The sequence below is a fragment of the Rhinolophus sinicus genome, linkage group LG04 (assembly GCF_036562045.2).
Source record: "Rhinolophus sinicus isolate RSC01 linkage group LG04, ASM3656204v1, whole genome shotgun sequence".
NCBI lineage: Eukaryota > Metazoa > Chordata > Mammalia > Chiroptera > Rhinolophidae > Rhinolophus > Rhinolophus sinicus.
Genome location: NC_133754.1, coordinates 83,115,832 through 83,137,839, shown reverse-complemented (window position 1 = coordinate 83,137,839; position 22,008 = coordinate 83,115,832). Strand labels below are relative to the sequence as shown.

The 22,008-nt window shown below is 40.0% G+C and overlaps 1 protein-coding gene across 1 annotated transcript; it reads right to left on the bottom strand.

Annotated features, from left to right (window-relative positions):
- Window positions 1-14,809: 14,809 nt before the first annotated feature.
- Window positions 14,810-21,093, bottom strand: LOC109456919 (uncharacterized). The gene is made up of 5 exons (XM_074331504.1): window positions 20,518-21,093; window positions 18,754-18,869; window positions 15,800-15,953; window positions 15,031-15,134; window positions 14,810-14,998 (listed from the first exon to the last, which is right to left on the bottom strand). The coding sequence occupies exons 1-5, from the start codon at window positions 20,549-20,551 to the stop codon at window positions 14,810-14,812; spliced, it is 597 nt and encodes a 198-aa protein (XP_074187605.1). The 5' UTR covers window positions 20,552-21,093.
- Between the last annotated feature and the right edge of the window lie 915 nt (window positions 21,094-22,008).

Genomic DNA, 22,008 nt, shown 5'->3' with positions numbered 1-22,008 from the left:
TATTTTTATACGTAATCATATCTCATCTCTTCCCTTGCGTCTTCATTTGTTTTTGGTTAACTTAATTTTTTTTTTTTGTATAAGAACTAACATCCAAAGGCATATTTGAAGGGAAAGGTTAATGTGCTACTTCAGCTTAATTTTGCAATCAAACAAAAAAGGCCACCAGAGTGGAGTATTATAACAATAAGAAAACTACATAATAAGGATTTGTGAAATATTTAAATTTAAAGTATTCCCTGTATTTCCATTATTCTTAATGGAATATGAAGTGAGCATGAAGGGCATCTAACATGTTTAGGTGCCTGTGGAACTAAAAGAACTTTGTTGTATGCCTTGCATTCACGCAGGTTCCCAGTGGATGTGACTTACAGGTAGACATTCTCTTTTGTCTCTTTTAGGGTGTGTCTGATTATTGGAAACATTAATATAGTTATTTGTGAGAAAACTGGATTACACAACAGCCAAAAGTGATGGAATTGTATTCCATTTGTCTTAGGAATGCCCGTAATGCTTGTTTTTCTTACAGGTGACTAGCAGCTTTCTCCACTTAAAGACTAAATACCTCTTTATATGCTGTAAATCTAACTCATTTTAAAGTTCTTAAGTCAACCAAATGTGTGTCTTTCAGTGCTTTCTCTAAAAACGTTCCTTTGTGTTACATATTTGTGTGATTTTTTAGCATTGCCATTGATAGCTGAAATGTTGCATGGTTTCCCCTCTGAGTTGTTTGTTCTAGTGAGCATGCCTAGTGCCACTGAGTGGTAATTATTTAAAATTTTCAGTAGGTCCACATGTTAGTAATTGGGGTAATAATCTATTTGATGGTGTGCTTTTCCATTTCCAAGCACTCATGTGTTTTACTGTATGTTATCTTCAATAATCTAATGAGGTAAGTAGTGCAAATGTTAGCTCTTTGCAGATGAAGAATGTTAGCTCTTTGCTGATGAAGAAACTGAAACCCAGACGTTTATTGAATTGCTTGAAGGTTACATAGCTAGCAAGGGAGTCTGAACTCAGATGTGATTCTTTAAGCTTATCTTTTCTTCTATACCTCAGATTACAGACTAATCAAAATTCACATATAATTTTCATCATATTTTTTGTTACCCTGGACACCCTTTCTACCACTCCTAGAAGAGGATTCCATCCTGCACGGATGTGACTAATTCCCAAGCTACCGATACCTTTATAGAGGTAATACCTCACTTCGTTCTCTGCATAAATTTTACTTATGTTACAAGTACAAGAATCTGATGGAAAAATAATTTAGAGATTAAATAGATGATATATAGTTCACCATATGGTAGTATTTAACATGACCTTTTCCTAGAGTGGGCAAATAAACATCCTCAAAGGAAGCAACTATGAATCAATTACCCTCAAAAGCAATACCAAACACTGTAGTTACGCTATGAGCAGTAACCAAAAGGGCTAATATTTTCTAAGAACAGTTTAAATTAATAGCTAATAGTTATTTGTTTATCTCATGAAATACATCATCATTTAATTTCATTAGTTTTAACAGCTATTGTATGTAGGAACGTGTTCATAGGAGAGGTTAGCGGTGTCATGAATACTAGACGGGTTTGGCTCCCAGCTTTTTCATTAAACTTTTCAGGGTCTCAGTTTCTTTATGTGTAAAAAGACAGAGTGGGACTAGTTAAATAGTGGTTCTTTGACACCACACAAGTCTATACAATTTGTTGTATTTGTTCAGCAGAGAGATTGAAGAGAAAAGCCCCTCAGTAATGTGAAGACAGGAAGATGATTGAAAGGCTAACATGTAATTCATATTGATCTGACTTTAGTTCTATTAGGTTTTATACCCAAAAATTACTTATGTGGTTTGTACAAAATAGACCTGCAAACCTAAAATTTGTAGGTGTGAAAGCTTAAAAACTGGGTGTGCTCTCATAAGGAAGGAAGGCAGGCACCGTAGTCCTGCAGTCTGAACTGGAGCTGGTACTGGTTTAATAGTTCATTATACCTCTGTGATGAGGGAAGCTGTTGATTTGGTGGGGATGAATATTGACCTTTACTTGAGTTATAGTTTATTTGACAAGCCCACCCACGTTTTGGGGGTTTGGTGAGGACAAGGATTCTACTAGGCCCAACTAGCACAATGAATAGTCTTTTGCTTCTCGTTAACCAAGGCAGGCTGCTCAGGACAGGAATTGCTCCAGCATGGGAATAAGAAACCTGCATCACGGGAACTCGTTTTTGGGTGTGCACAGCTTTGTTAGTTTTCCATGATCCTTCATTAAAAAAAAAAATGGACTTGTGTTCAGTTTGCTAACCATATCATCTCCCTTAGCGTCACTATTTTAAAAAAGTCTTATAAATTGCTGCCAAGACCCAGGGCTTCAGACTTATAAAAACCTAAGTATGATTAGAAATATTTGAGCCCACAGGTGATACTGGGAAAAGAACAATTGCAGGACACTTATCTAAAGTCATTATGGTCAGAGAGGAGTTAATTTTGACATGTAGTGCTTACATAACCCCCTTTACTAGCAGTTTTATCTAAACAAGTAGCTATATCAGTGTTTTTTATTCCCCCAGTTGATTACATTTGGTTTCTTTATGCTTAAAGGAAAATAATAGAAAACTTTATAAATTCTTTGGGCTGTAAGACACAATGGGTTACTTTGAATTTCCTTTCTTGGAATTATTTTATAGTTCTTTGGTGGGTCTGGCCAGCCTAGTAATAGCACTAAGAGATGGGCTTTAAGGTTATAATGAACTCTTTTTTTTCAGTGTTCTATCTAAAGCTTAGCGCTCTTAAGCTTTGGATCTTTGGGGTATAGGTTAATGGAGGTATTATTTTATAATACTTTGAATTTGACATGAAAGGGGTTAATTATGGGGGGGAAACCATAAGCTATGAACTTTGGTAGCAAACAAACATCTGTCCATTTCAGAACCTTTCCTTGCTTTTAGCAGAGCCTGTGTACATTTATGTGACTGCCAGTGATTTAAGGAGATCTGTTTCAAAAAGTGGTTGCATGTTTTGATGCAATTTGGAAAATTGTTTACTTGCAAATACAGATTCATGAGAAAAATTCATGAAAACACTGAAGATATGTTTGAGGATTTTCTTAATTGCAATAAATAGCATTTTTCTAAAGAAAATGAATTTTGTTCATGAGTAAAAGTATGCATTTTTGAAGATTTCCAGATTTATGCTTTTTGTGTGAAGCTGCTGAACTAAAAGGGATGAAACCAAGTCTAGTAAACTTCAGTTTGTTTTTTTCTGTTCCTTTCACTTTTCTTTCTCTCTTTTTTTTTTTTGTGGGGTTGGTGGAGGGAGCTTAATTACATCTAAATTCTCTCTCCAGAGACGGTATGCTCCTATAGTAGACTGTAAGCTCTCTGAGGGCAGTCTTTTGGGATTTCTCTTTGTATCTTCCCCAGCGTCTAGCATAGTGCCTTGCACACCTGGTCAGCGCCCAATAAATATTGATGATGAATGAAGTCATTGTCTTTCTAATGTGACCAAACTATGGGGTCAGTTACCATTCTCTTCCTTCATAATGCCGCCATTTTCATTCTTGAGCTCCTGGTGTTAGATCTGACTGAAGCCTGATTGTTCTGCCCATCCAGGCAAGTGCTATGCCCGCACTGCTCACTGTGTCTGGTGTTCTCCCAGTCCCAGGCTTTTGGCAAGAGAGCCAAGGAATAGTGACTAGTTGGGAAGGAAGATTGATGTATAAATTGCTTTACTTGAACATAACACTAGAAAACCATTACATAAACCTGACTTAAAAAATCTCAAGATGCCTGTTCAGTTTATGAAGAAATGGGTCAGATTATACAGCTTGACTCCATGCGAATGTCTGGTTGGTTTGCTGGGCACATCAGCTGGTTTGGCTTAACTGCTGTCACATACCTGGCTTGCTGGCCTGCACTGAACTTAGAGTTATGGAAATTCTACTTTTGATTTTTACTCAGAAGAAATGGGAGTTTTGGTGAACTCAGACAAAACAACAGAAACCGTCCTTCAAAAGAACAATCAGTTGAGTTTAGAGGGTAAGTTATTTTTTTAGTCCTGACTGTATTGTGTCTGGGACAATACAAAAGGTCAGCTAGATTCCGCTTTGTTTTTGTTTTCTCCAAATCGGGGTAACCCTGTCAGAACTTTAGTCCCTTTATTCTCTCCAGATGATATGTTACAAGAAGAATTCTGGGTTCACTAGGTCTACTGGTTAATGAGTTACCCTGCAGAAGGAAAATGTATCACTTCAATCAGTGCTTTATTGGTTTAGACTTCAAAGCTTGAAGTAGCTTCTCAGCTGGGACTTTGCACTTGAGAATAACAAAGGGGCATTTCCTTTTTGGAATACATGTAATTTATACATATCCCACTGGTATATCTGTTGAGTATAGTTGGCAGTAGGCATCCAGGAATTGAAAAGTAAAGGTGCAGATTAGTAGTAGATAGTGGGGCAAAAAAACCTCTTTTCTGATGCTGCCTCTTAGGTGCCCCTGGCGCCACTCCCCTGCTGGTCGGGCGGGGGCTTGGAAGGGCTGGAACCTGCCTGATAAATGAGTGAGTACAGAGGGTGGAAAGGAATCAAATGGCTGTGAGTGGGGAGCAGGAGGGTTATGAGATGCTCTGAAGGATCTGACACAAAGACACCGCGAACTTGAAATTGGATCCTGTTAAAAACTTCACGAAGTTGTGTGAGCATCTCTCAGCTTTATTTTGGGAAGTCGAGCATGTCCTGTTGCTGTAGCCTCTGCTGCTGCTTCTAAGACTCCACTACGAGTAATGCTCTGCATGCAGAGACAAGCAGGGACTATTACCACTCAATTGAGAGTCTCGTTCACTTGTTACTAAAAGTTTGCAAATGCCATTAAAGCCCTGCTTTAACATGCACCCCTGAGACTGCACATGTCTTGGGGAATTCATACCATCATCTTCACTACGTACTGCGGAACTTCCCCAGGTAGTTTGTTTGCTACCTGACCATTGGCTGTCAGCTCAGCACTTGTTAGCCCAATTATGTACTCTGTGTATTAGTTAAAGTAACAATAACTGCTCTAATAGATAACATCAGAATTTCAGGAGCTCAACAAAAGTGAGAGTTCATGTCTTGCTCTTGCAAGGAACCAGTGTGGTGTTCAGGCAGTTTTTTACATGTGACTGAAGGACCCAGGTGCCTCCCATCTTAGGACTGCCACCCCAGGGCTTACAGTGCTCGCTGGCTGACCAGCGGAGGGGTGGAGAGTGAAGTCTTAGCCTGCTGAATTAGCTGGGCCCAGAGGTGTCACATATCACCAGGTCACATTCCAGGGTGAGAACAAATTGCACTGCCCTGCATATATGCAGGGACATCTGGGAAATAGACTCTTCAGTTGGGTAGTCACTCTTCAAACAACTGTGACAGGTGAGAAGCATTTCTTGTGTAGCTCGTCACCTTTTTCACTGCTTAATGCTAATCACCAGCTTTGTTGAGTCCCATGCTGTATCCCAGTAGTGGACGACACTCAATTCTTGTGAACATTTTGCATATATGTATATTTTTTTACTGTGTTGTGTAGTGTGTAGGCATTAAGGATTTTATGAAAGTGAGCATATTAGGTCTTAAGAGTTCGGTTTTTAAGCGCTTCTCAGACATTACTCAGGCATTAGAGTTACGTGACAAATTTCTTTCTAGCCTAGTAGGCCCTCCAGTACTTAGAGTAATTTTTTCTAAGTTTCACTGAAGGGACACCCAGTTTACCTCTTGATTTTCTTTTTTCCCCCTGGTTGCTGCTCTTCATGCAGCTCAAATATGCAGAAGTTCTTGGTGAATGCTGCTCATAGCTGTTGCCCAACTTTGATCTAGAGTTGTCTGTGCTGTTTGGGCTGGGAAGAGATACCTGGGTGTCGGTCATTATTAAGGGCAGGTAATTTTAAACACTTGAAGGCCCATGAAGACTGCTGGGACCCCATAGCTTCCATATAAGGAGCATAAGCAATACTCGTTTCACTACAAGCACTCGTGTAAGACACACACAGCTGAGTCACACTGACCAGCTTCCTCATCCTCAAACTTGCCAAGCAACTTCATATTGCGGGATCAATGCGCCTCTGTTTTCCTCTTCCTGGAACATTAGTTCCTCAGATATTCCCTCATTCTCATGCATAAGCTCATCAGAGGGCTTTCCCAATGACTTGAAAATCATACTCCTGTCATTCTTTATCCTTTGACTTTGCAGCATTATTCTCCATAGCTCTTGTTACCAGATGAGACATTTATATCTCATATCTAGATTGTCAGTTCATGATGAGTGAGCTGTATTTTGTTTTAGCCATACCTCTACATACAGGACACTTTATATATATATATATATATATATATATTTATTGAAATTAATGAAAATAAGTGACTAAAATTTTAGTTATATTAGTTTACACAGGTATTTTGTCTAAGAGCATTTCAGTACATTCCATTGACAATTGTTTCAAGGGTAAACTTTTACTGTAAAAATTGGTCTCATCTCGATAATGCTTAATTTTAAATAATGGAAAAAGAATGGGAATATGGAATCATATTTGAAATGAATTAGGCAAAGGACAATCATAAATCCTTATAAGTTTATGCCCTGCCTTTTTTACATTTTTAATGGGGAAAAGGAAGCAGAAAAGTGCACAAACTATTTGTATGTAGCTTATTAAGTAATTATATAGCAGCCATCTCTGTAACCACTACGATCAACAGAACAGGCCCAGCAACCCAAGCCTCCCTCTTCCTCTTGTGGATCACAGCCTCTTCCCTCTCCACTGTCTTCATTTTCGTGTTAGCTATTTTCTTGTTTTACTTGGAAATTTTACCACCTATGCTGCATTCTATTCATTTTGCTGCCATTGTAAACAATAGCAACATCTCAGTGGCTTACAAAAACAAACATGTATTTCTTGCAGCCAGGAGGGCTTATGGTTGGCTCAGGATGTGCTTCCCACATCTCTGCATTCCGGAATCCAAGTTGAAAGAACAGTTCCTTCTGGGCCCTGGGAGAGCTGTACAGCAGGCACAAACTCTTGAGCCTCTTGGAACTTCTGATTGAACATGACAGGAATCATGTCTGCTGCTTAATTGGCTGAAGCATGTCACATGGCAGAGCCAAGTCAAAATGTGGGGATACAGATTCAATAGGGAAATAGTAGGGGGCTCAGGGCACTGCGTAATCCTCTTACAGGGGAGAGGGAGGGAATTCTTGGGAGTAATATGATTTGTCACATATCCTAAAGCAATATCATTTAGTTTTGCTTGGTTATGGGAATAAGTGAATCTTAGCATAGGAAGTTTTTGTATCTTGCTGCTTCACCTCAGCATTAAGTTTCAGAGATTCATTTAGGTTTTCATGTGAAGATACAGTTTATTCATTTTCACTTGTGTAGCAATCCATTGTTTTATAGTAATCCATAGCAATCCATAGTCTGCATAATTTATTTGCCTATTCTGTTGATGGACATTCCTGTGAATATTCTGGCACAGGTCGCCTGGTGGATACAGTTTGTCTTTCTCTAGGAAAGAGATCTTCAAACATTTTTGCTTGCATAACACATGCAAGATTTATGGAAAAAAGGAATCTAACATTATTAAACATCTAAAATTTTTCATATTATAAAGGATGTAATTTTTGACATAAATATTGACATTTGAAAGTACAAACTGTTGAATTAATTTAAAAATGTATCTAAATGTATCAGATGAATCTAAATATAATGATTTGATAGTCGCAACCGTTCTTTTTCTAATGAATAAATTCCTTAATGTTAAAAATTTTATTTCTTTTTCTCGTTAAAATTATATTTGCATTTCTTCTCCCCCTCCTCCCAGTTTTTCTAATGGGTAATAGTACAGATAGTTCTATTTTCAAAAGTCTTTTTTTGATAACTCTACCACACTTCTTTGCAATAAAAATATGTACATAACTTAGAATTGATCTTTAAAAATTTTCCATGACCCCAATGCTCTCAGTGTTTAAAAGTCATTCTGGAGTAAGTTAATTGTATAATTATCAATTGTTCAAAATTGATGGAAATATGTCTTAGAAATTTTGGTAAATGCTAAATAATTGTAACTTCATGAGATGGGATCAGACATGGAGGGATACTTGCTGGTGCTTTTATTAAAGGGATTGTCAAATTACCTGTGTCCAAGGTCTTACACCTTGCACACCTGAGTAAGACAGACGAGGTGGGCCTTTCCTCTTGTTGGGAAGGTGAGAAGGAGGCCCTCAAGCTGGGACATGTTGTTGCCTGATGGATTTAGAAGAGCGCAGAGCTGATTTCCGTGGAGCAGTCTGTCCCCATGTACAGAGCTTCCTTCTAAATGAAGACCCCTGCTCTATCATACACACCCGAGACTATCACATGTCTTGGGGAATTCATGCCATCATCTTCACTACATACTGCCAAACTTCCCCACAGTGTTTATATTTTGCCAACATTTGGTTTTGCAGATTTAATTTCTGCCAGGTTGGTGGATGTGCAATGGGTGTCTTACCTTGCTTCAATTTAACATTTTCCTGGATTACTAAAATGTTCGACTTTTCAGATGTTTATCACTCTTGGATTTCTTTCGTAAATTGTGTGTTTAAATCTTGCCTCTTTTCTATGGTCTGTCTTAATTGACTTGTAGAGTTCTTTAGATATTCTCAATTCAAATCTTTTAACTGCATACATTACACCCTGGCTTAGGTGCCCTTTCATGAATCAAAGTTCTAAATATAATCAAATTTATTCGTTTTTCTTTTATTAGGACTCTTTTTATGAGGTGCTATGTATGAGTAAGGATCAGCTTTGAAGTCAGAAATCTCTGGGTTGGGATTGTGGTTCTGTTATTTTCTAGCTGTGTGAATGAACTTGAGTTTCCTAACAGAGTAACTTGCACAAATACAATGTCTGATACTGATTGAGTTGTGTGTGCCTGGCATCATGTGCTTTGCATATACGTGACTGGGTAAATGAGCTCACATCCACCCTATGTGGGAGATACTGTGTTATGATTCCCGTTTGAAGGAGAAAACAGATAAAAAGAGGTGAGCAACTTGCCCAAGGTCACTAGGGTACTTAGTGGTGACACCAATATTCATACCCACTTCTGCACCAGAGCTCTGCTCCACACAGGCTGTGCGGTTCCTCAGAAACGTGGGAATGACCGTAACTTTCTTCCAGGATTGCTGTGAGAAGTAAATGTGTGAGAAAAGGGCCTTCTAACATTTCTGGCACATAGCAGGTTTTTATTTATTTCTGTGAAATGTAGGGCATCTGGGTGAGGTGAGGAAACAGCTGAACAGTTCACAGACTTTAAAGTCTCTTAGCAAAGACATAGTTTTTTTTTTTTTTCTTTTGCAAATAATTGTAGAATAAGTTATGCAGTTATTTCCGTTCATGCAAAAACTTAGTATCGCTCCAGTGTTTTTTCTAGTACAAATGAGAAGAAATCAGTCTGACCTCAATCATGTAGATTAAATTAGTAATGAATCTGAAAAGTATGGAAAAATTTACCCTCGTTTTAACTATCTGGAATAAGAAGGGCCAGGAATAAAATAAAATTTTGGCTGGAAGTTGGTGTGAAGACAAAATGCACCAGACAAGGAGATGATTTTATTCTGTCTATTGCAATAGGGAGAATGTTCATTTCTGCAGAAGAATGGGGTTGTTTAGAGGCAGATGAGCAGGGACTCATGAGGAAGGGGCAAGCCCTGAGTTCTGGGAATGTGTGGGAGGTGGTCCCTTAAAGTTAGCTCCGTCACAGCATCAGAGGTATGCGATTTCTTACCCATCGCTTCTCTCTGGGACCACAGGGCTCAGAAAAATATTGTCTGTATTAGGAGAGCTAAGAGAAATGCAGAATCCTTTAGTGCAACGCCACTGGTGGGTCAGTATCGAGGAAGTTGTAGTGCTCAAGGTAACGTGTCAGAGACCTAGTGGGGAGACGAAGCCCTCCACAGAGAAGAGGAAATGGAAGCAGTTCTATCTCACAGGACTTATTAGAGATTGATAGTTCATGGATCACTGTCTCTTTACACTTGATTATATCACCACAATCAAGAAATCCAATTAAATAAGTATTAACTAGGTATCTTTTCTGCCGAGTTTATATATATATATTTTTAAATCATTATTATTTATCTCCATTGGTCATTTGTCTACTTAAGACTCCTTGAAAACCTTTCTGATAATGAAATATTTCTGTAAGACTTAACAGGTTCTACAAGTTTTCCTTTGCCCATTCCTACTAATTAGAAATACATTTCTAGTAAGTGAATTAACAATAATTTTAGCTTTGAAAAGCATGGTGGGTGGGAAGGAGACTAAATATATTGTTTAAAGGCCTTTATTGATCCTTTAAAAAATCATATAGTTCACTGGAAGTTGCAGACATCGCACAGATGTCCTCTGTAAACTTCCCCATTTTCCCCCCATGGTATAATCGCATAGATCTATAGTTTACTATCAAAATCTGGAAATTGACATTGGTACAATCCATAAACTTTATTCAGATTTCACCAGCTTTAGTTTACTCATTTGTGTGTGTTATTCAGCATCTTTAATGGATCAGACACGGTACTTATACCCTGATGAGGTGGTATGGGAACAGAGTCCCAGAGAGCAGTTTCCAGGCTCTCGGCGTCACGTGGAAAGGTGCTGACTCGGGTAGTAGATGGCCATCATCTGTGGCTAACTGACCGTCAGCTGTAACCAGCTAGCCAATTAGCCACTGACAACTGCCACGGCTGCGTTGGTTGGTCAGTTGGTTGGTTGTCAGGCAGAGAAGCCAACGGCAGGTTGCAGGTCGTGTGGATCCAGCCTCCAGTGAGACTATAGTGGTATGACTCCCCTATCTATGGCTCAGTGGATGTTCCTTTTTGGCCTAGCCATATCCTGCGTTATTATGTGGAGAGCAGGAGCAAAGACCCCGCAGGCTGCCTTGCACGACAAATGGCGCAGCGAGCAGGGTCCCCCACACGACAGGTAGGGTATGATGAGGTGGGGTGGTCATACAGACATTAGTCAAAACACTAAGTGTTCTTGGGAAGTTTATTTTTTTGCTTTGTTTTTGTAGTAAAGTGTGTGTGTTTGCGGGGTGCTTAGCCAACCTTTAAGATTTATCCTGTTAGAGAGTCAAGAAATAAAATATTGTAATTGCATGATTATTTATTAAAGAATAAGCATATTAAAGTGGGTTAGAGGCAGGGGATAACATCACATATCACACTACTCCCGCCAGCGATGCAGCAGGCTAGGAAGTGAAGCTCCTAGGTGGTTGAGAATCCTGCCCTGAGTGGAAACGCTCAGAAACTTGTTTGCCTGAATCACTTGTGTGCTGTGTTGGGCTTAGCCCAGCTGGTTATAGTGGAATGCTATTGACCTTTGTGTGACCTGGGAATGGGCAAGTTGCTCAGACTCCAAGGGAAGACAGAGCTGTCCACACCATTGCTGGGAAGGCTGGTGATCTCACCCAACAAAGGATCTTACCTGTCGTTCTGCAATGTACGCTTTGAGCTGCATTAAGTGTTAAACTGGGTGATTTCAGGGAAGGGCTTATAAAACAGGTGAGCTCTCTACATTGTGATTACTAAATGAGGCCACAGGAAATGATCCTTCCAAATCTCAGTCTGAGTGGGTCACTTCCCTTCCCACAAGGAAGATCCATTTGGTGAGAGGTGAAAGGTCTCTAGGCTAACCTGTGAAAGCTACTGGATCTGTACCAGTATCTGTTGTACTTTTATGACCTGCTCATACTGTACGCATAAAACTGCAATTAAAGTTTCACAAAATAATTCACAATTAAAGTTTCACAAAACTAAAAGGATATGCCCATTTACCATGTCGTTAAAAAAAAAAAATGGTGGCCATTACCTAGTAAATCAATTTCAAGGCCTTTTGTTTAGAGACAGTTCATGTTGCAAGCCTGAGAGGCCAGCCGGCCTTCCCATCCCACGGGCACTACAGGGGTCTGGGCATCACTGGCACCCCCATGCATGCAGCACCCTTCCTGCCAGTGCCACCCAAGTCCCTCCTTCCTGGCCATCAGCCTGACCCCTAGCCTCACAGAGCTGACCTTTTGAGACTGACCAGACACAGCCTGACCTGGGGTCTCCTAGGGCTGCATCCTGCCCTGTTGTCACGCAGGGTGTAATGAGGGGTCTCTGGTCCTGCTCCCCGCATAAGAACGTAAGACATGATGAGGCCAAAAAGGAACACCCATGGAGCCATGGATAGGAGAGTCATACCACTACAGTCTCGCTGGCGGCTGGGTTGGGGACACAGAAAGCAGGAGCCACACAATACACAGCTTGCCGTCCGCTTCTCTGCCAACCAACCCCACTTGCTAACTGCAATCCGCCATGCTAACTGCAATCCACTCTTGCTAGCTCAGTCATGGCAGTTATATCAGTGGCTAATGGCTAACTGGTTACAGCTGATGGCCAACTAGTTACAACTGATGGCCATCTACTACCCGAGCCAGGACTTTTCCTCATGAGGCCGAGAGCCTGGAAACTGCTCTCTGGGACTCTGTCCCCACACCTGTCCTTGGAGCACTTGCTGGGTACTGCCTCCCCTTCATCCTCTCTGCCTTCCTGCTTGACCTGTGCCCTGACCCTGCCCTCAGCCCCTTGCCAGCTCCTCAAGTCCTGTTACCCAGTCCTGGACTGGCCAGATGCTCTCACTCCTTCGCTAGGCCCTCTCCCTGGTCAAAGCCCCTGAAACTCAGCTCCCCAGAGCCCCTAGCCCACCACTCAGAGAGCCTCCCTGATATGCCAGCAGCCTTGTCCTTTGCCCAAGCCTTTCCCCCAACCACCTGCTTCCAGCCTGGCAAACTATGGGCCCAAGAACCTGGTTCTCCCTTGGCTCCATGTGTGGTTTCCCCAATTCTACAGCTGCCAAGCTAAGCTTGGTAGGCTGTCACTGGTAGGCTGTCAGCATGACCCTCACCCCACTGCATTCCCTTCCTGAGTCTCTCATGACACCTAATGGCATCTTTTGCACAAGACCCCTGACCACTGGCTCCCAGGCCCCTTGCACCCCAGTACCAGCACCCTTCTCCACACACCCTCAGTCCTGGTACTGCTTCAAAGCTGGATCGTGAATATCAATTTATTTAAACTTATTCTCTCTTTGTGTGTTACATACAATCTTCTATTTCGGCACTTATTTTTCTTCTTGCTTTATTTTGAATTGATTGATTCTTTTTATTTTTGTTATTTTTAATTCATTGATTTAAAAATTATGTAAACCTTGAAATATTAACATGCATATATAACAATTTTTTTTAAGTTAATCATTCTCAAATTAATTCTTAAGACTGTAAAGTGTTAAGAATGTAAGCTCTAGGAGAGCTGGGATTTTTGTCTTTGTCTCCTGCAGTGTTCCCAGCATCTAGAAGACTTCCAGGCAATACATGGACCTTAGAATACGTTCACCATATTCACCTGATTGGTGACCTACAGGCTACTGTTGTCCATTATTTGAGTTAAAAAAAAATTAATAACACAAATTTGACAGGTGGGTCATCATCATCACTACAAATATCTTTGTTTAGATTTACTTATACATTTACCATTTTCTTAGCTCACCATTACTTCTTGCTTTTCCCATCTTTCTGACGTCCATCTGTTAGATGTTCCTTTGATGACGGTAGTGAGTTCTTTGTTTTTGTTCATCCAAAAATATATAGTTGTGTTCATGTTGAAAAGTTTTGCTGGGTGATTGATTCTAGATTGACTGTTATTTCCTCTCAACACTTTGAAAATATTTGCTATAAGCTAAATGTTTCTGCTCCTGACTGCAAATTCATATATTGAAATCCTAACGCCCAATGGGATGGCATTAGGAGGTGGGGCCATTGGGAGGCAAATAGGTCATCAGGCCTAAGTCCTGATATTACTGTCCTTATAAGAGGCCTAGTGAGAGCTCCCTTGCCCCTTCTGCTATGTGAGGACACAGGAGAAGTCTGCTACCTGGAAGAGGGCCTCACCTGACTAGCTGGCACACTCATCTCAGACTTGTGGACTCCACAACTGTGAGAAATAAATTTTTGTTCTAAGTTACCCAGTCTGTGGTCTTCTGTTGTCACAGCCCGAGTGAACTAAGACATATTATTCCTCTATCTTCTGCCTGATCTTTTAGCTTCTGAGACTATATCTGACAGTTGAATCATTTTATCTTATTCTGCATTTTCTCTGGGGCTGCTTATAAATTATATTCTTCCCTATTTGAAGTAAGTTATATTTTCTGTGTCTGTGAATTTATTTTTTTTATGGACTCTGGAAAACTCTAATTATCTCTTGAAATGTTGCCTTTCTTCTTTCTCTTTGTAGAGTTCTGATTAGATATGGTACACCTCAATCTGTCTTTCAGGGCTTTTTAAATTTTTCCTTCATATTTGTTCTCTGTTCTCTCTTGCTTTATTCTGAATATTTTCTTCAGATCTATATTCCAGGCCACCAATTTTCTTTTAAGCTGTGTCTAATCTGCCCTTTAACCTACCTATGGAGTTATTAGTTTTTTTTATTTTTTAAAGTTCTATTTTGTTCTTGTATGATTTCTATGACCGCTTTTTAAACCTCATGCTTCTTGTTCATTTATTTAATTCTTTTATTTTTAAATATTTCATACATTGTCATTTAAAACAAATTTTTAGGTGAAAAGACATTTTATTATTTTATTATTATTTTAGTATATAACATATTAATGAATATACATGACTACATTTTTCTCAAATGGTAAGTGAGACACAGGATAACATTTCTCTTTGATTACTGAAAACCTCAATATCATCAATCTTTTGGAGGATTCAGTTTCTTACGCCATCTGTGATACCGTCCACAAAGATACCCATTGGCACTTGGTAGTCAAGAACATATTGCTAAGTTGTTCTATCATGTGTCCTTGATGAAACTGTTCATCTTTTTCTTCCAATCTGGTTTTCAGCACTTGATTCTGTGTTTCTTCATGATTACGAGTATGCGCAGGATCCAGCCGAGGGATAGGCTGGCAGAAGCAGAAAGAAGGATGTTTTTTACCTGGAGTTTTGTGTGTTCATATGGAATGTCCACAGAAGGACGGTAGCATACTATCGTCCTGACATCAGATGTCAAAGCAAGCTCTGCTTTGTAGTTATAGTCATCTATTTTCATCCCTTGACAGCTGCTCACCGAGAGCCTGCCCTCTTGCTTCAGTCCGGGTCTACAAGACCATTTAAAATAAAATTTTGACTCTGAAAATTCTAGTATCTAAAGACTGTTTTGTTTTTTTTTGCTGCTGACTCTCACTCATGGTAGTTTATTTCTTGTGTCTTGGTAGGTTTTTCTTTCTTCTTTTTTTTTTCCTCTTGAATTGTGAGCCCACATCTGGTAGGACTTACTCTAGAAATACTGAGTCCCTAAATCAGTGACACTTTCCTCTAACGGGGACTTGCATTTGCTTCTGCATGGGCCAAGTTTATTCTTCTGACCAGTGACCTTATTAGGTATTTTCAAAGGCTGTGGCATAACATGGGAGTTTTAGGTTCTCTCCTATTCCCCTACCCCTTTCTGTGAGTCCAAGACTCAGAATCTTGATTATAGCTTTCTATGGTCCTCAGCCTTCTGGAAAATCCTGTATTTTGGTTTTGCTTATTGCTCACATTTAGGTTTTAATTCACTGGTCTTGCATCCTCCCTTCCCTTAGAACTTTCTTATATTTTCTTAAGAGCTAGAAATGCATTAAACTTAATATTTGTTTATCTTTTTTCTAGGATCTAGTTGTATTGCATCAGGAGGGCTTCTTAAAGTATCTAGTCCAATATAATGCCAAACATAGATGAGTATGTGTTTCTTTGCTGGAACAAAAACACAGCCTTGAATGACTTATATGGAGCTATCAATCTGGTAAATGCATTTCTCTCTCTTTTTTCCCCAATAAGCAGAGAATGCCAGAAGTTTGCTTTTACACTGAAGTATTTTGGCTATCTTGCCTCAGGGCATCAATGTTGTGTTTTCTGCTATAATTTAGGCAGCAGGAAGCCTAATTATATCACCACCCCATAAGATCTAGTTCTGATTTAGGACTTTGGTGACATCGTGTTGATAGAATTCTGTGAGCTGGGTAGCCTATTAACGTACACGTGTATCAGAGGGTCGGAGCTCTTTCCCACAAATTTCCGGGAACTGCCACTCCTGTGACATGTCTAGGGGTTCAGAACTCTGGGTCATGATAGTATCACTTTTAAAGTGAAAGGCATGTGGCATCCCCTTGTGCCCGCTACCACTGTGAAAGCGACTTTTCCCCTCAGTCCTCTTGGGTTTAGATGGCACTATATAACATATTTTGGTGCCCTGCTCCAATCTGAAGACTGAATAACACAATAATTCAAAGGTGGATAGCTTTGAATGTGGCCCAGAATAAAAGAAGATCCTTCGGTTTGTCCAGTTTGCTATGCAAGCCATTCTACCCGTGTCCTGGGAGATCCGCGGTGCTTCAAGACTCTGTGCTTGTTGGGCTGCTGTGTGGAGCCTGTGTTGGGTTCTGACAGGTGAATCCGAGGGAATACCCTCAGGGTTTAGAGCCGAGCCACGCTCTGTTCAGAAAATATACTCGTATGTTGAGAATGATTCTTGGCTCACCATCGGCTCTTGAAATGCCAGGTAACCATGAAACTTGAGAGGCATATTATAAAATAAGTTTTGTCTGCTCCTGTAAGCCTCAAATCATTACAGTTCTCCACTATTAAATTGAAGGGATTATATGGGATCAGACAAGCCCTAAATGAGCTAGTAAGCTCATTGCCATCCATTCCCTTTTCAGCCCACATCTGTGGCCTTCTATGGAGTTACCTGAGGAAGAAAACAATTCGAGTCTGATTTACAGATGGCTCTGCATGACATTCTCCATTAGAAGGAGTGACGTGCTCTAGTTTTATAGTACTCAGAGATGGCCTTTGAGATAGTCAAGAAGGAAGTGTCAGTGTGACCTGATATTTAAGTTGTATGTCTCATGATCTACTTTACCTGGAAAGAGAGATTGTAAGAGGTGTGGATCTACACTAATTCTTATTTATTTTTTTTTTTTAAGGAGGGCACAGCTCACAGTGGCCCATTGGGGATTGAACCGGCAACCTTGGTATTATTAGCACCAGGCTCTAACCAACTGAGCTAACCGGCCACCCCATATACTAATTCTTAAGGACTTGCTTCTAGTTTGTGTAGATGATCAGCACTTGGAGGAAGTAAAATTGGAGAATTGGTGACTAGTAAGTTCGGGAAACAGTATATGAAAGGATATCCAAGGATGGGTCCAGAATGTGAGGACATTAGTGAGTCAAGTAAATACTCACTAGAGGGCTGTCACTGAAGAGGAAGCTCTTAATAACCACGTGGAAAGATGACTTGCCCGGCAGGTGTTCAATGCTGTCTTTACCTTCTCCAGTTCTTGGGCTCAGGACTAAGTGGCCATGTTAGCAGGGATGACAGTTTTTCACGGGCTCAACCACAAAGATCCCCTTGCTCAGGACTAAGTGGCCATGTTAGCAGGGATGACAGTTTTTCACGGGCTCAACCACAAAGATCCCCTTGCTTGTAAAATTAGAGGTGGCTACTACCACTGCTGGGGACTCAGTCTGCCAGCAGCAATGATGGTTCCCAATATGGCATCTTATTTAGAATGGGACAGAAGGCCATCCTTTCACCTAGGGGTCCAGTGGTTATGTTGGATCACTTCTAATATGAAGAAAGCAGGGATTTCCATCACTGGAATGGATCTTTATTGTCAATATAGATTTGTGTTTCGGTGCTATCTGTGAGCTTTCTGAATGTCTCATTCATGGTATTAGTATCCTTTATAACACTGTTTATGAACAAGGAAATTATTTTGGGGCAAAAGAAGTACGGCCTATTTTTATGGAATCATTGCTCTTACCCCATTATCCAGATTAAGCTGGCCTTTAGAATGGTGGAATGGCTAATTTATAGCGCCACCTGAAATGTAACACCTTGCAAGTTGGTGGCACTTTCCAATAGGATGTAGTGTATACTTAGACCCAACAAGTAATGCTGTTTTCTCATTGCCATCTTCTGCATTTACACCTAATGATCCATTACCAATTTTTATCCCTCTCATTTGTGTTCTTATGACTCAGGCTAAGCTACTCTAAAGGTTTTACTTTCCAGGGGAGGAGTGCTATCCCCCAAGAGAAACAAAAAATGGTTCAGTTGAACTGAAAGTTGAAACAGCAGCCTGGGCCCTTTGAGATCCGGTCATTGGACACACAAGCTTAGAGGAGGTTCATATGGTTACAGATACTTGATGAAGTAAGCGAAGAATCCAAGGTCAAAGAGGTTAAGTGTCCATTGACTCTGGAGCCTTTGTTCAATTCACAAGTCACATGTAACACACAATATGTACAGTATCTTCAAAAAAAGTGGGAATTCCACAATGAGAGAGACTGGGTAATACCTTCCATACTTGCTTTCAGCATATTAAAATGTATTTGTATTTACTCAGTACTGTGTATTTATTTATTCTACATTTAACTAACCCTTTGTATCCATAACAATTGCCTGGGTTATGCTGCAAATACAAAGAATCCCAACATATCAGTGGCATAATAATACATTTATTTTTGTACTCATGATCCAAGAGGGTCTAAGAGGGTGGGTTTTGAAATCAGAGTCCCTGAGCGAGGCTGCTGCCAGCACATGCTGCCTAGGCAACACCAGCATATGCTTCTAGGATCCCTGAGCTGGAAAATAAATTTAAAAAAAAAAAAAAAAGAAAAGAAAAAAAGAAAGAACATGGTGAGTCATGTTATGCCGGTCTTTCAGACCATCTTGAAGTGGGAAAATTATTTGTAACCTATATGCAGAGGACAATACAAACTCATCAGCTATTTTTTGGTTCCGAAACCCCCATGGACCTGTATTCTCTTTTCTCTGGATTGTGGTTGCTGTCGGGGATAAAGAACAAGTCTGTTTGCTCCTGGAGGAGACTTGTTTGTTCCTTTCTTGTCTGTTCCTGTTTGTTCTTTCTGGTGGCGTTTATCAACAAGCCAGTTATTTACCTTCACTAAGTTGGTCTTAACCACTACTCAGGATTAGTTTAGAAGAGAATTTCAGAACTGCCCTGCATAAGAAGGGACATCTTTTTAATACAGCAGCAAGAATGGAACGATGTGGAAGTGAGTGCAGCATGAGCCAGGTAGCCTGGGTATTTCAGGAAGCGACAGCAATATCAATAGCAAGAAGGAGAAAGGGGGGTGGTGTCATTGGGGTTCAGTTTAGTACCAGCCCCAGAAGATTAAGCCGAGTACAAGAGTTTATGCAAGACTGCTGTGGATAAACACAGCAGCAGAAACAGAAAATAAATTATAAATTAAGAATGGTTGTTAATAAGTGAGTGATTTATATACATATATTTTAATATATATACACACATAAAATTTAACCCCTTACAATAACATTTATCAACATCTTCTATGATGAGAGATTGGTTGTTAAGAATAAGCCCATTTATAATTTTTTAAATAATATTCAATCGAGTTGTTCAGTAAGTTCCACAAGTGAGTTTAAGTTATTCTCAAACAAATAGCGTTTTTGTTGCAAAGAAACACTTACTGAGCGAGGTTCTCACCAGTCTTTTGACCAAGGGGGTGGTTATTGGAGGCACTGGCAGAAATCGCGAAAGAAAACCAGCATTTCCGGTTTTCCACTAGATGGCACTATTGAGTTCAAGAGTCAACGTGCTGTATATTTTAATGCAGGAATTGACTAACTGTAGAAAACATATATTGTGTTACTTTTCCCCTTCTAATTTAATATTGAAAACAATATTCAGACCACTTTTACTCATTTTGGAAGTAAAATAATCTAAATTTGTAACCTCTGCAAATTTGAAAACACTGTTAACTTCTTCAGGAGCTGGTGTTACCTGATACTTTTTTTCGTAATTCATAGAAATGATTTTTTTCTTCATAAAACAGGTTTTTCGTTTGTTTGTTTTTGTCATTTTAACATGGTTGTAAGTTTTGATCATAGCTATTTTCCTTTTCAGGTGAAATAAAGATTTCATTTTCAGACCACTGAAAGAATAGGGGCTACAAATTTTCAAATTTTTTATCAGGCGAGAAAACATTTTAAGTGACTATGTTTGTGTGTAAAAATAGACCACCTTTCAGTACAGAGTTTCACTTCAATTTCTATGAGACATTATTAATAAAAACAAAATTTCTAAAAAAAGAACAATTTCAATTACTGGATGAAGAGTACTGTCATGCAGGGTGTCATGCAAGGTCTCAGCTCCCGCTGCCATGGAGCCATAGATAGGGGAGTCATACCACTCTATTCTCGCTGGTGGCTGGGTTGGAGACACAGAAGCAGGAGCCACATGATCCTCAACCCGCTGTCTGCTTTTCTGCCAACCAACCTCACTTGCCAACTGCAATCCGCCGTGCTAACTGCAATCCACGCCTCTCTGCAATCCGCGCTTGCTAGCTTAGCCACGGCAGTTATATCAGTGGCTAATGGCTAACTGGTTACAGCTGATGGCCATCCAATCACAGTTGATGGCCATTTGCTACCCGAGCCAGCATCTTTCCAGGTGAGGCCGAGAGCCTAGAAACTGCACTCCTGGCTCTGTCCCCACCGTACAATATGTACTGATTCTGTGACTGTGTTATTGCCAAGTAACAACAAACCCAACGACTCAGTCCGTTTCTCTTTTCTGTGAATTCACAGCTGGAAGAGATCCTAAAATGACCTAATCTGTCTTCATGATTTTACAAACAAAGAAACTGAGGACTGGACCACAGGGCAATTCCTATTATCTTTAATCACAATTGTAGTTAAAAAGCGGCAAGAAATGGTACCGGCACCAGAAGACACATGTTCCTAGTCTCAACTTGTATAGTGAAAAAGCACAGACTAGGTAGAGTGAACTGTGAAGTTCAGCTCCTTCACTTACAACCTGGGTACCTGGACAAGCCACTGCATCTCTCTGACATTCAGCTTATCTATAAAACGGAGTTGAAAATACCTACCTCGTGGACATAAGGTCATGAAACCTAAATGAAATAACATGGTAGGCTCTCAATAAATAGTTATCCCCTTACCTCATTAAGAAATGGTTTAAAAAATAAAGTTAAAAAAGCCCAATTTAAGGATGAATAAGCCATGTCTGATGTCATGGATCTGTCCATTTGGGGGCTAAGGTGTGTTTTGACCCTTCTAATGATCGATTCTGATGGATTTCTTGGTCCGAAATTTGCAAAGCTCGTTTGAGTGATGGCACAGACCTAGCCAGAGTTACACTGATGGAGACGCACAGGTTACTGAAATCAATAAGATGCAGGAAGCACAGTCCACAGCAGCACAGTATTTATAGAGATTATATAACTGCTCTGTGGCTGAACCCACCTTGATTGGATGGACTGTAACTAACAGCTCACATTTACACATGTACCCCCTCCCGTTACACCCGATTACCTTTTATTCCCGAGGATTTATACCAACATTGTTACATTACCGATTATAGACATTGACGGGTTCTAGAATGGCTGTCAGCATTTATGCACTTGGTTTTTACTTTTCATTTCTCTTATAATCCAGCAGATGTCAGTCATTCTCTTTAGTCTGTGTTTATTCTCACCTGCCAAGGACCAGCTGAGGAGAAATTACCTTTAGTTATTATGTCAAAGTGACATGTTTGTTGAACTGTAACAATAATAATCCTCCCCATTAGCCTACCAGGGACTCGGGGCATTTTGTATTCAAGCAATGATGAAATTTTAGTTTCTCATTTAATTTTTTTTTTTTAAATCTCCATCTCAGTTTCCAAAATGTATAACTGGGAAATAAATGGGGAAACAGGGAAGACATGCAGGGAATTTCAATTTGCATTTGTGGTAAAATAATTTGTACCTTCATGAGAGAGAACACGTCCCTCCTTGATGTCAATGTAAGGTTAGGACTTACTCTATAGTTTAGAGCAGAAATATGTCATGCCGCTTGTGGTGTATATTTGTGCGGATG